This window comes from Marmota monax, unplaced genomic scaffold (assembly GCF_021218885.2).
Source record: "Marmota monax isolate L192 unplaced genomic scaffold, Marmota_monax_Labrador192_F-V1.1 WCK01_AAM20220418_F8-fsc00068, whole genome shotgun sequence".
Lineage (NCBI taxonomy): Eukaryota > Metazoa > Chordata > Mammalia > Rodentia > Sciuridae > Marmota > Marmota monax.
In genome coordinates, this window is record NW_026692352.1 from 3,394,480 (window position 1) to 3,408,225 (window position 13,746).

At 53.8% G+C, this 13,746-nt stretch overlaps 1 protein-coding gene across 18 annotated transcripts in view; it reads right to left on the minus strand.

Moving 5' to 3' along the window:
• The window catches only part of Arap1 (ArfGAP with RhoGAP domain, ankyrin repeat and PH domain 1), a 63,254-nt gene that overhangs the window by 19,828 nt on the left and 29,680 nt on the right, over nucleotides 1-13,746 (minus strand). For 17 of the 18 annotated variants that reach the window (XR_009226584.1, XR_009226585.1, XM_046441879.2 and 14 more), the window contains 10 exons: nucleotides 8,657-8,799; nucleotides 7,815-7,882; nucleotides 7,083-7,204; nucleotides 6,797-6,946; nucleotides 6,364-6,433; nucleotides 5,961-6,081; nucleotides 5,357-5,559; nucleotides 4,896-5,002; nucleotides 2,146-2,345; nucleotides 107-192 (listed from right to left, as the gene is read on the minus strand). Coding sequence is in view for 16 of the 18 variants with exons in the window: in XM_046441879.2 (XP_046297835.1) it covers nucleotides 107-192; nucleotides 2,146-2,345; nucleotides 4,896-5,002; nucleotides 5,357-5,559; nucleotides 5,961-6,081; nucleotides 6,364-6,433; nucleotides 6,797-6,946; nucleotides 7,083-7,204; nucleotides 7,815-7,882; nucleotides 8,657-8,799 (1,270 nt within the window). In the remaining 2 variants the exon portion in view is untranslated. Of the gene's footprint in view, nucleotides 1-106; nucleotides 193-2,145; nucleotides 2,346-4,895; nucleotides 5,003-5,356; nucleotides 5,560-5,960; nucleotides 6,082-6,363; nucleotides 6,434-6,796; nucleotides 6,947-7,082; nucleotides 7,205-7,814; nucleotides 7,883-8,656; nucleotides 8,800-8,935; nucleotides 8,957-13,746 lie in introns of those variants that run through there. The other variant, XM_058578523.1, reaches the window with a different exon arrangement.

A 13,746-nucleotide genomic window follows, 5' to 3' on the forward strand; every position in this document is an offset into this window, starting at 1 on the left:
TCCAAGGTGCTGGGGTCAGTGAGAAGGGGACAGGAGCTGGGAGACCCAGAGAGCAGCTGAGGGGGGCAAATCTTAAGTATTGGTGGCAAGCAGGGGCTTTGCCCACCTCGATGAGTGTTTCTGTCCACACCTTCCTGTCCATCTTCAGGCTCCGCACCTTGGAGACTCCAGCGCCCAGGCCCCGGTGCTCCCCTGTAAACAGAGGGCCAGACTCCAGTCACACGGGCCCTCCCCTTCATGTGAGTACCACCTACCCCAGCAGGCCCCAGGGCCCGGGTCTGAGGCTCTACCTGAGGCATAGCTCTGGAGCCTGATCACGCACCCCTGCTCCCCACATCACAGCACTGTGCCTTGCAACTCTCGCCAGACCTCCTCCTGCTCTCCATCCTGGACCCTGCAGTAGTCCCCCAACTGGTCTCCAATCTCAGTTTCTAGCCACCTGTCAGAGTCTGATCCACAAATCTGACCAGGTCCCAGTGCCTCACACATCCTCTCACCTGGACTCTTGCTGCCACCCCCATCCCACCATCCCGCCACCACCCTGCCTCCCTAGACTCCTACTGGGCTGGTTCTGTCAGGCCACTTTCCACTCAGCCCTGCAGTGAGATGGCTTTAAAAGGCATATCCCTCTTTACAACCTCCAGTGGTCCCTGGGACCAATCTAAATTCCCCACACTTCCTCCAGCCCCATGTTTCTGCCTGGACTCCCATCCCCATCCCCCAATGCCACTCCTTCCTGTCCTTCAGATCTCTACTGACACATCACCTCCTCCAGGAGGGATTCCTGGACAACAGCACATTCTCTCTAGCACTCCCAGCACTTCTCTTGGTTTTTGTGTTTTCTGCCTCCCTGCTAGAATGTCAGCAGCCTGCAGGCTGCCCGAGTCCTGCCTGCCCTTTTCAGGGCTTCATCCTCACTGCCCAGAACAAAGCCTGGCATACGATAAGCACCAGTAAACCTTGGCAGAATGAAAGGAGGGGCTGCAGGGAATGAAGCCTTGCTCAGCTACAGGTAACGACAGGGACCCCTGGAACAGGGAGGGGAGTTGGGGCGGCTCTGGCCTTGGCCTGCCTCCCTTGGAACACCTATGTTGTCCCCTCCAGTCAGCCTCACAACTCCATGAGCTGATGCCCTTCTCATATGTTCCCCAGCTGGGTCATCACTTTCCTGTACCCCAACCTCATGGCCCCAGACCCCTGAACCTTTGCCTTAGAAGTCCCACAGGCCTTGGGGTTCTTCCCCGAGCTTAGTGCTTTCCCCAGGCCTGTCCCTCCCCATGGATCCCCACTTCAGAGGATTCCCACTTGCAGTCAACCAAAGCCACCACCTGGGCACTGACAGCTCCCATGAGGGTTCAATGTCTGGCACAGCATCTGGCACAGGGAAACCCCTTAATAAATTCATTGGGATGAATGCATCTGGGCTCCACCCTCTCATTCTCACCCTCCTCACTGAGACTTTTACAACACAGATCTTAAACAACCCTGAGTACTCATCCCTTCCCCAGGCCAGACCTCCCACTGCTCTCTATCCTGGACCCTGCAGTAGTCCTCCGACTGGTCTCCAATCTCAGCTTCTAGCCACCAGTCAGAGTTTGATCCACAAATCTGACAGGTCCCTGGGTCTCCTGCCTCCTAGCCCCTCTGGACAAACAGCAGTTCTTTCCACCCACCTGGCTGACCTCCCCCTAGTCTTCCAATGTCACAGGGATACCAGACCCAATCGGCCTAGGCTTAAATCCAGACTCACTTAATTGTTGGGTGATCTTCTTATATATATAAATAAATATTTTTTAGTTTTTATGGACCTTTATCTTATTTATTTACATGCGGTATGAGAATCGAACCCAGTGCCTCACACTTGCTAGGCAAGCGCTCTACCACTGAGCCACAACTCCAGTCCCTGGGGGTGATCTTGAACAAACCATTTTCCTTATCTGTGCCTCAATATCCTCACCCATGTTGTGAAAATGGAACCCCTGCCATGCTGTGTAAGGACTTAAGGTTAAACCTGGTGAGAAGGGCTTAGCGGGAAAGAGCAACTTTATGAACAGTGACTCCAGTCCCTTTTGCAGCACAGGCAACCTGCTGACCCAACTCACCAACCCTGACCCCGTATGCCTGGAGCCCCTAGCACACACACACCTGCACAGCGCTTGCAGATGACGACGCAGAGGTTGATGGAGGCCCAGTCGGGCTGTGCAGCCCCACAGTCAGCACAGAACCTGTTGGGGGCTGCGGCCCAGATGCGCTCAGTCACTTCCGAGGTGGACAGAGCCTCAGCAATGGCTCCCTGCATGGCCTCCAGCCACTGCTCCTTCTCTAGCTCTGACTCGGCCGAGAAGCTGGGAACACAGGAGTAAGAGGACTGCTGGGAAAGGGCCCAGAGGGACTTGGGGCAGCAGGAAGGAGCACAGCATCAGGGCGGGGAGGGGTGCAGAACAAGGCTTTAGGAGTTCCTGGAAAAGAGAGGCCTTCTGAGTCTGGTGAGGAAGGCAGGCATGGACAAAGGAAAGGACACTGAATCTGAGGTATAGATGGAGCGGGGGGACTCTGCCCAGGCCAGGGAGGTGGAAAGAAATGATGCATGGACTAAGACCTGATAGATGAGCAGGGCTGAGCTAGGTGAATGGTGGTGGAAGGGCATTCTAGACAGAGGGGACAGTATGTGCAGAGGGGCAGGGCAACATGGGCACTCCAGGACCACACGGGCCTGTGCTAGGCAGAGGAGGTCAAGGCGTACCCCCAGCACAGCCGAGCACCTATAGTGGTTTGAAGTGGGAGTAAGGGAAGGGTACAGATATGTCTCTAAAAGACCCCTATGCCATCCGCATCTTTAACTGCCTTCCTATTCCAGTCGACCCAATATACACAGATACCTGGAGCCCTGCCACACCATTTCCTGCTCTTCATGTAGAAAGTCCTAGATGGACAATAAATGGATGAGTGTCCCCCACCCTAAAAAGACCCCCCTGGCTCTTTCCCTGCTGCCACCACCACCTCCAAGCCACACGTATATTCAAGATTCTGCACCACATGCACCTACCACCATGCTGAGAAAGGTGTTACTGATAGAGAGGTAATGGATGTCAGCACCACTTTACAAGAGGGGCTGAAGACTCCCCTTATCCACAAAAGCCTGTCACTGGAATTCCCAAAGCTTCCAAAGCCTTGCAAGTTCCAAGTCCATCTTTATGTGCCTGCACCCAACCGTACCCTGTATTTCAGGTGGGGGAAGCCCTTTGTGCTGAACATCCATCCAATCAACCTAAGTAAGGTTGATGAGGAGAGTGAGTGGCCTCTGTAAAACAGAAATAAAGGGGAAACCCCATCACATGGGTAGTTGCAGTTGTGTGCTAATTAAGAATTCTGGGGGGGCTCAGCGGTAGAGCGCTTGCCTAGCACGTATGAGATCCTGGGTTCGATCCCTAGCACCACATAAAAGTAAAAAAAAAAAAAAAAAAAAAAAGGTATTGTGTCTAACTACAACTGAAAAATGAATATTAAAAAAAAAAAAGAATTCTGGACTGCCAGTGCAGTGATACACACCTGTAATCCAGCTACTAAGGAGGCTGGGGCAGGAGGATCACAAGCTCAAGGCCAGCCTCAGCAACTTAACAAGACCCTCAGCAACTGAGCAAGACCCTATCTTGAAGCAAAATTTTAAAAAGGGCTGAGGATAAGGCTCAGTGGTAGAGTGCTTGTCTAGTATGTGCAAGGCCCGGGGTTCAATCCCTAGTGCCACCAAAAAAAGAAGAAGGAAAAGAATTACAGCAAAAATCTCAGGCCAAGATGTCATTAGTACTTCAAATGTAAGAAATGGACAAATAAAAACTTGGCTTTCAACGAAACGGCTAACACTCTATGGTCACAGTGGACAGAGCAAAGTGGCACAGTCAGCCACAGAGTGAAGAGGTAGGGGTCTGGGGTCAGAGGGCCAGTCAGGCCCAGGCCAAGAGGGTAAGGGCAAAGGAACAGGAACAGATAGAGGTGGGGCAAGACAGGGGCGGTGGCAGATTTGCACAGTGGTAAGGAGACGCAGGGATTCTCAGGGGTAGAGATGGAGCCCTGGGGGGACCCTACAAAAGGAGATGTCCACAGAGCTGTCAGACACACAGGCCTAGAACTGGAGAGCCAGCTGGGCTAAGGGTAAAGATGGTGGCGGTGAGAATGGTGATACAGAGTGGTTCCCACAGTGTTGGAGTCCTCAGTCTCTAGGAAACAGGGGCACAGACAAGGCAGTAGTCTCCCAGGTCACACAACTAATCAGAGGTGGGCCCGTGGTTGGGACCCAGGCACAGCATGGTGCCTCAGAAGTGGCAGCTGAAAGTCTGGAAGTGGTAAGGCTGCTCAGGGAGAGAACAGAAGATAGACACAGACACTGAAGGAAAGCTGGGGACCAGGGAGGAGCATCCAGAACGTACCCTCAAGACAAAATGAGGAACCTTTGAGTGGAGGGAACATTCATGACAGCAGAAGCACTATCAAGAGAGCAGGGCTGGGCTGGGGAGTAGCTGAGAGAAGAGGGCTTGCCTCGCATACACAGGCTCTGGATTGATCCCCAGCACCAATGGCGGGTGGGGGGAAGCAGGGCAGCCAGAGGACAGCAGAGGGGAGTGGAGTGGGGGAGCAGCTGGCTGGTGAAGCAAGCTGGTAGGGGCGACCTGTGAGCTGTGCGGTAGGCATGGGGTACGGGGGGACCAGTGGGAAGCAGAGTGCAGTGAGGCGTCTACTTAGAAAGGAGAGACCCGAGCAGCTCAGCAAGAAAAAGCAAAGGACCTGCACAGGTGGGGCAGGGCCGGGTGGGAAGAAAACCATCCTAGCAGGGGCAGCTCCACATACATGAAAAGAACACTAAAGGCGGGGATGCAGGCGAGCCTGGGGGGCAGGCACACCTGAAGATGCGGTAGGGCGTGGTGAGGTCAAAGCTGCGCCGATCCAAGTCCTTCACGTTTCCCACACTCATGTCGATGAAGGTGATGCCGATGCCCAGGTGGTATTCCTGGCGGGAGAGGGAGGGATGAGGGTGAGGCCTCAGTGGACTAGAAAGTGCCCAGGAAAAAGATAAGGGAGGACTCAGGGATCGGAGCATAGGGAAATGGCCTGCGCTCGGGGTCCAGAGCAACGAGGAGCAGGTGCCAGAGCCAGGAGGTGACAGGAGAGCAGTGCTCAGGGAGCAGGCAAGGGATGGGCTGAGATCCAGAGGCAGAGGAGGGGAGGCAAAGTCCTGAGCTCAGTGCCGGGAAGGTGGAGCTGAAAGTACAGGGCTCGGAGAATGGGCAAGGGACAGGAAGAAGGACCAGGGTGGCAGTAATGGGGCAGGGGGAGCCTCAGTGGCCTGACCCAACCTTCTCACCTCCAGATTCTTATAGAGCTGCACTTTGTCACCGACCACGGTCACATATAGCTTATTTTTAAAGCCACGCAACTCCAGGCTGCCAGCATGCTCTGGCTGCTCTGAGCCTCGAACTCCCAACAGATAAGCACCAGCCGGCTGGGCCCGAGCACGCTGCTCAGCCACTGCCTGCTGCAGGGCCTGCATCCACTCCTGCCGCTCCACTAGGCAGAGAAGAAGGGATAAGTCTGAGCTCAGCCTGGCAGGGAGCCCCAGGGTCTCCTAGCCCTAGGCTCCTTGGGAAACACCTCTGCCAGAAGTCCACCCACACTGGCGCTTCTTCCTCTGCCTGACTTCTCTGACTCAAACAAGCTCAGGCCCCTGTCCCAGCTTGGGCCACTTAGGCTGGGTAAGTCACTTCACTTGTCTGAGCCTGTTTCCCCTGCATACGGGAATATGTGGTTCTGAGAGACAGGGAGTGGGGGGGTCCAGTCAGAGCAGCCCCTTCTTTCCCTCCCTCCCTAGGTGTGAGGTAGGGGAGCAGATGTCTCTTCCTCCTCCTTATCTGACCAAACTTCCAGCTTCCTCTCCCCGCTCCACACATGCAACCCCTCCCACTCCCCACCATCACTCTCTGCCCGGAAAGCAAAAGTCCGGTTGTTAGTGATCACTTCAAACTTCTGGTCCCCAATGGCAGTCACACGGGAGATGCAGGCCACAGAGATGAAGCGCTTAGAGTAGGCATCCTGGGGAAGAGACAAGAGCTATATTTCATGGGGGCGGTGGGGACCTCCCTTGCTTCCCTCAGCCTCAGCTGAACCGAAGGCTGCAGAGGTCTCCGGCAGTGATCAGGGATCGCCCTGTGCTGACCCCAAACATTGCCTGTGGGCCAGGAGGACACAGTTCAAAGAGTCAGACCACACTGTTAATGAGGACTCAGTTAGACTCCACCTGGATCCAACATCAAAGTTTAGCCCAGGCCCAGCCTGAGCAGGGGTCAAGTCAGGACTGATCTAAGTAAGCCTCACCTTGTTACTGTCAAAATATCGCAGGTGATCAGCATCCAATCTCACCCATCGCTTCTGATAGATATAAGATCTGGAGAGAAGAGGCAGAAGGACCACAGATCAAAGGACTGGACGTCACGGGAGAGGTTCCAGCATTACCCTAGCCCCACCACCCCAGCAGTCATACACAAAGTTAGGATCAGCCAGGTATAAGGGAGGAATGATCTCAAGTAGTCACTGAGAGGAAGATGGGCTTTCCCTATAGCAAGAGTAACTGAAGTCAGACTCAAAATAGAACTTCTTAAGAACAATAAAACATAGTGGTTAGGGCATGTCAGAAGGAGTCTCCCTCAAATAATCTTGGAGCCCACTGATCTCTGGAACCATGACACCAGTGTCTTGGAGCACGCCCACCCCATGTGGACACCAGCAGGACCCAAGAGGCCTCACTCACCCCTGTGGTGGGTTCTTGTCCAGCCAGCCGGCCTTGATGACCGGTGTAATGGGGCTGGAGCCCCCAGGCAGCTCCTCCATGGGTTGTGGTGGGAGCTCAGGGGTCAGGCTGGGCAAGGGTGAGATCAGGCCACTGGTGTGCCATCCACCACTAGGAAAAGAGGAGGGACGGAGAGCAGTGGATAGAGATTCCCTCAGGATGGGGGCTGGGGAGATGGGAGGGCTGGGCTGGGCTTTGAAAAGGAGGATGGCTGGGAGGGGGAACTACCAGAGGAGTAGACACTCACTTGGGGACACCCTCGTAGGCGTGGTCATCCTCATCCTCCTCGTCCCCAGACAGTTCCTCCCCCTCACTCAGCAGACTGGCCACGCGCACGGCCCGTGGGACTTGGCGTGGTGGGGGCTCCTCCTACCCCCCCCAGGCCCACTCAACATCAGGCTTCCCTTCAAGCCCCAGATCACAGCCCCGGGGGTTGCCACGTGCACCTCTGTCCACTCCATCCCTTCCCTACACAACTCAGCATTTTTACTTCTGCTTCTTCCCACCCCCACCCCTGCCAGCTAAGACCATGCTGGGACCCAGGCTCATAAGGACCAGAGACCCAGTGGCACACAGAGATCTAGGACAGGGACAAAGACAGAAAGCTAAGAAAGAGAAAGACTCAGGACGAGGGAGAGAAGACAAGCACTGAGAGAGGGTGGCATGGGAACACAGAAAGTAAAATAGACAGAGGGACAGCTGCTCCAAGACAGACACAGAGGGAGGGGGCAGGCCACACATATGTAGATACAGTTGAAGCCTGGAGCAGAAGCCCCAGAGCAGAGCCCAGACCCCTGGTTCAAGGTTCTGGGGTTGCACTGGACTCTACCCCTGCATGGCAAGACAAAGAAATGGGAAAGGGAACTCCCTTGGGGAACAGCAGCCCACTCTCTGGTGGTCCCCAGGTCTAGGAGGCAGCTGGGCGGCCCTCCCTCCATACCAACAGCAGGCAACCCAACCTGCCCGCTGTCCTGCCCACCTTCTTGGTCATCACTCTGGCCGGGGCCCTAGGCCCCTCCTCTGGGATTTCATCATAGTCCGAGTCATCTGGTGAGAAAGAGGTGGGGGAGACCCTGCAGCGAATGGCTTGGCCATACCTCTCGAGACTTGGCAGCTTGGCTTCAAAAAGCCCACCTCCATACTGCAGCTCCCACCCCCACCCTGGCCTGGCTTTCAAAAAAGGCACAGGGACAGGAAGTGCTATTTATATCAAAGAAGAGGCAGGGCCACCACAGGGAGGTCTGACCAGGCAGCAAGCTTGGAGGTCGGAGCAGGGACGGCCCCCAAAAGGCTACAAAGGCAACAAGAATTAAGGAAAGTAGACCACCCCACAGCCGCAAGCCGGCTCCACGGGAGCACTCCCTACCCTGAAGCCAAGGCTCACTCAGGCTGTGTCCCGCCCGTAGTTGTCAGGAGATCAGGCATTTTATTTATTTAGTTTTTTTTACATTTTTTGGTACAGGGATTGAACTCAGGGGCACTTAACCACTGAGTCACTTCCCCATCCCTTCTTATAGTTTATTTAGAGACAGGGTCTCGCTAAGTTGCTCAGGGCCTCACTAAGTTGCTGAGGCTGGCTTTCAACTTGCAATCCTCCTACCTCAGCCTCCCAGACTGCTGGGATTATAGGCATGCACCACCACGCCTGGCAAGCAGTCTCCATTTTGCAGATAAAAATGATACTCGGGGAGACCCATGACCTGCTCAGGCAGCGCAGTGGGCTGATGGCAGGCAGGCAGCAATGTAAGCGGCACCCTCGCATGCTCTCCAGGGCTAATCCCAGGTAACTTGCCAGGAGCCCCATCTGGCTGCAGTACCCACCAAACTCCGGTGGCTGGCGGGGAGGCTTCGGAGGGATCTCTGGGGGGCAGGGAGGCCCCTGGGGGACGGTGGATGCAGGCTCCTCTGGCTCTGGCTGTGGATGGGATGACACTGGTGGCAACAATTCCTCCTTGGAGGGAAGGCTGGGAACAGAACAGATGCTCAGTGTCACTAAGCGACAGAGGCAGGACTCGAGCCCTGGGAGCCAGCTCACCTGGCTGCCGCATACCCACACCCTACAGACGCCCCCCCACCGGAGCTCCTCACATAGCCCCTCACCTTACTTTCCTGACAGAGACCTTTCCCGGCACAAAGTCTAAGGGAAGCAGGCGCCCTCCTCAACCTGAATGAGCTGGTCACTTATCCCCAATATTCCAGAATTTAGCCACTGGGTGTCCACTCTGGAGGAAGGATAGAGACTAGAATGGAGATCAGAAAAGGCTTCCTGGGGGAGGTGATGCTGAATCTGCACTTTTAATGGTAGGAAGGCATTTGTTGGCAAAGAAATGAGACAGAAATGAAATGGACATTGAGGCTGAAGGCACAAACCACAGTCTCCAAAACCAACTCCTGAGCCCCTGAACTGTGGGTCTCTGGACTAAGGCTAACTTCTCTCTTGTCCAGACTTCAATACTACCTCCTGGGTACCCTCAGACCCCTCAACTCACCTCGCCCCAACATACTCATCTCTCATGACACCACTTCTTCATCTCCACTATCGCTCTCCTCCCCCGACTCTCCAGGGACAGGTTCAGGACCCCCTGGACTCTCACACCACCTGTTTCTGACTGGTCTTTGTCATCAAAGGCAAGGTCTGAATATCGCCTCAGTCTCTTTAGCTCCTGTGTGTTCTGGGACAAGTGCGTGCCTCTCTGAACCCCAGTTTCCTCTTCTATAAAATGGAACTATTTGCACTAGGAGGGTGGTGGGGGATTAACAGACAAGATATGACACAGGACAGTACACAGGATGTTCAGGCAACACCAGCTAGAACAAGTGCAGAGCCCTGGAGGCCAGGTCCCACCACCTGCCTCTGCCAGTGTCCTACAGGGGCCAACAAAGAGTATCAGAGTGGGCAGCTTCCCTTGGTTATTTTTGGTCTGGTCTGTTCCCATATTCCTGGCAATGACTAACAGTGTGTTAAAAGCAAGGAGGACTAGGAGGGCAGGACTGGGTCAACATGGGGCTGTTGTACGCCCTTCTTCATCTCTAGATCAAGTCCTCCTCTGAAAGTCTGCCCTGAGCGCTCCCGTCTGCTCCCCTAGTCCCTATGTTTCCCTCCATTATGAACTTCATACAAAATTATTCCAAATGATACTTCAAAGTCCCTTGTGACAGTTACTGTGCTGGTGTCTAAGCAGATCTGAACCCCTAGCTCCAACCCGTGTTTCTTAGGACACGTAACTACTTCCGAATTGTAGTGCATAACCAAAGGGAATGTGCCCACCCGCTCCTGTGCAGTCTGACCTTCAGCTGGCTTCCAGCCCTCTCCCTCTGGACACTCCTCCTGGTGGCCTGGCAGCCTTGTTACTAGGCAGCACTGCACCGGCACGCTGGCCTGCATCGGGAACTGTCAGTAGACTCTGAATCTGGGAGATAAGCCAGAGCTTGAGCTTCCCCCACTGGTACATCCTAAGCAGGGCCTAAAGCCACGCATGTGTGGTTGCCCTCTTGGCACAAGAGGTTTCTACACCGGGCTTGGCTCCCTGCAAGCCACATGTCCACTCTGATTCCTCAGCTCCTCCCTCTGAGCTGTCACCTGGAGGACCATGGAGAATGTGCAGATGTTGCATGTATGCCACGAGGACCCCATAGCAGAGGAAGACCTGCAGCTGCTGGTGGCAAGCTGCTCCGGACCCTGTCTGCCTCTCTGAGAATCTGATAACGAGGGGGCTGTCGTGGTCTCAAGGGGGCTGTGGTGGTCTCGAGGGGGCTGTGGTGGTCTCAAGAGCTTGAACATTTAGCTGAACTTAAGAAAACCCTCTGGTGGGCACAGTACCATTTGACCTATTCTCCCCCATTTGACCCTTAGGTCCCTTTAGAGCAGGGGCAGCATCTGACTCAATATTCCCACTATCCAGGGCAGGGAGGGCCTGGCTGAGTTGGTGGCAAGAGCACGTTGGACAGGGGGGTGGGAGGAAAGGTAGTCTATAGGCAGGTGGGTAAACTGGTCATTAGGGTTGAAAGAGAAGCAAATGAAGTATGAATGATGACCAAAGAACCAAATGACTGAGTGCCCACAGGCCCAAGAACATGCCCCAGCTGGTCAGAACAATGTCCTTGGAGACTGCTTGACAGGCAAGTCCATCAATCACTCTGCTGCTTCCCAGATGCCAAGAGCACCAAGCAAGGCTGAAGGGGTATAGCTCCCAACACCTGCCCAGGTCTAAGGGCTGATGGGAAGAGGGGGACAACAGGGCCAGGCTGCCCACTGCTCCTCACTGTTGGTATCCAGGTGGCATCAGCCCCTTCACTCTGGTTCCCAGTCTGTCCTCATCCCTATCCTGACTATCTTGTGGCAAGGGGTCTGCCATACTGAGACCTCTGCCTCCACCCCACCTTCTCAGTTCTTGTATCCTCAGAACTGAGCAGAAATTTATAAACAAATGACTATCTAGATTAATTAATTCTTATTAATAAATGATGTGTGTCTATGTATGTGTGTTCCCAGCCACCTTCTAAGTACTTTACATGGATTTATTCATTTACTTTTTTCAAGGGCTCTATAATTTAAGGCTTGTTATCCTACTTTACAGATGAGAAAACTGAGGTGCAGAAATTTTAAGTAATTTGTCCTTCGGCCTACAGCTGGATTTGAACCCATCCCAGCACTACAGCCTGGCAAATGAGGCCTGAGAAGTATAAGGACTTCTCTGAGGCCTGTCTCCTCACAATAGCCACCTAGGCTGAGGGTCTAGCCAGCTCTAGAGCTGACACTCTATCCAAAGGGAACAAAATCACAGCTCTGATGGCTGCCCAGTGACCAAGGCAAGAAGGGAGAGGAGAACACAGGCAAAGGGCTCCTCTCCCAGCAGGAAGGGAACTATGTCCCAGGAAAGGGGATAAAAGGGCTTCTAGTAAACCTCCATGCCCTATTCTAGCCACCTCCTCCAGGAAACCTCCTGGCTGACCCCTGCCTGCCTAGCACAGGGTATCAGGGCCTGCTGAGTCAGGCCTGGGCCCAGGAAAGAAGAAGTGGTTTCCGGAAGGCAGAGCATGTAGGAAAACCCCAGGGAAGGGCAGTGTCCCTCTACCGAGAATGGGGCCCATGGAGTGCCCTTGCCAGTCTCGCAGGGCTTGCACCCTAGAAGCAGCCGCCAGCCCAGATGAGGTCCAACTGGGGTGCTGCTCACTGGCCTCTGCCCCATTCCAGGGCACAAATGCACGATCCCACCTCCAGGCCATTGCTCACTATTTCCTCCTGCTCTTGCCCTCTTCCCCACATCGTCATCCATGGAAGCCTACCTGCACCTCCAGGCAGTCCCCAGGATGCCCCAGTGGAGCTCCTCCCCAGCCTCCCTGATGCCACTGGCTTCCCTGCTCCTTCAGTCCTTCCACTTCTCGCCAAGAGGCATGTGACGCCTACGCCCACAGCACAACAGGGCACCCTGAGCAGGGTTGATCCACCCCAGACTGGGCCTGCAGTCCAACAAGTCTGACTTATGGGACTAGGGAAAATACCCAGCAGACCTTATACCCAGGAGCAGGGGAACATGAAGGTCCCAAGTTAGAAAAAAAAGAGCAGAGTGACTGTTTCATTAATCACAAAAAACAGAAATAATGACAGTTAAAAGTGGCACTGTTACTAACCATGTCAAGACAGTAGGCACAAATAGGGCCTGTCCCGGGCAAAATGAGATGTGTGGTCACCCTAATTAAGAGACAGAGCTTAGCTGAGCATGGTGACACATGCCTGTAATCCCTGAGGCTTAGGAGGCTGAGGCAGGAGGATCGCAAGTTCAAAGCCAGCCTCAGCAATAGTGAGGCACTAAGGAACTCAGTGAGACTTCTAAATAAAGTACAAAATAGGACTGGGGTTATGGCTCAGTGGTTGGGTGCCCTTAAGCTCAATCCCCAGTAACCCCCCCCCCGCCCCAAAAAAAGAGAAATAGGGCTTTGGGCTGAGATTACAGCTCAGTGGCTCATGCCTATAATCCCAGCAGCTGGCCTCACACGTGTGAGGCACTGGGTTGGATCCTCAGCACCACATAAAAATAAATAAAATGAAGGTATTTTGTCCATCTATAATAAAAATAAATAAAAGAAACAGGGGCTTGGTGCCAGGCAGATGTGGGTTTGAATCTCACCTCAACCATCATCAGTCTCTGACCCCAAGCTACTCCCTTCACCTCTTAGCCTGTTTCCCCTCTGACCTGCCTCCTTGCTTATGGATACCTCAATAAGGGAGCACCATGCATCACCTGCACAGCTTTCTCACCTGGCTGTGGGTGAAGGAGACTCAGTCTTACAGGCTAGGCCAGAGGCAGCTGTCCAGCCTCCTCCTCCTCTAACTGTCTCTGACTCCCCTTCAGATTTTTCTCTTTTGGGGGCGGGGGTATTCCAGGGATTGAACTCAGGGGCATTCAACCACTGAGCCGCATTCCCAGCCCTATTTTGTATTTTATTTAGAGACAGGGTCTCACTGAATTGCTTAGTGCCTCACTTTTGTGGAAGCTGGCTTTGAACTTGTGATCCTCCTGCCTCAGCCTCCCAAACTGCTGGAATTATAGGCATGTGCCACAGCACTTGGCCCCTTCAGATTTTTCAATCTCCACTGATCTCTGGCCAGAGGAACCAGGTCTCACCTTGAGGGCAGGTAGGCTGCAGAGAGGGGTAGCCTGAATATCTTGCTGGCCTTGGACTTACTAGCCAGTCACATTCCAGGCCTCCTTGACTGAGCTACATTCTATAAACACATCTTTTTTTAAAAAAAATATTAATTTTTTTTAGTTGTAGTTGGACACAATACCTTTATTCCATTCATTTATTTTTATGTGGTGCTGAGGATTGAACCCAGGGCCCTGAGTATGTTAGGCGAGTGCTCTACCGCTGAGCCACAATCCCAGCCCATATAAACACATGTTTGCATG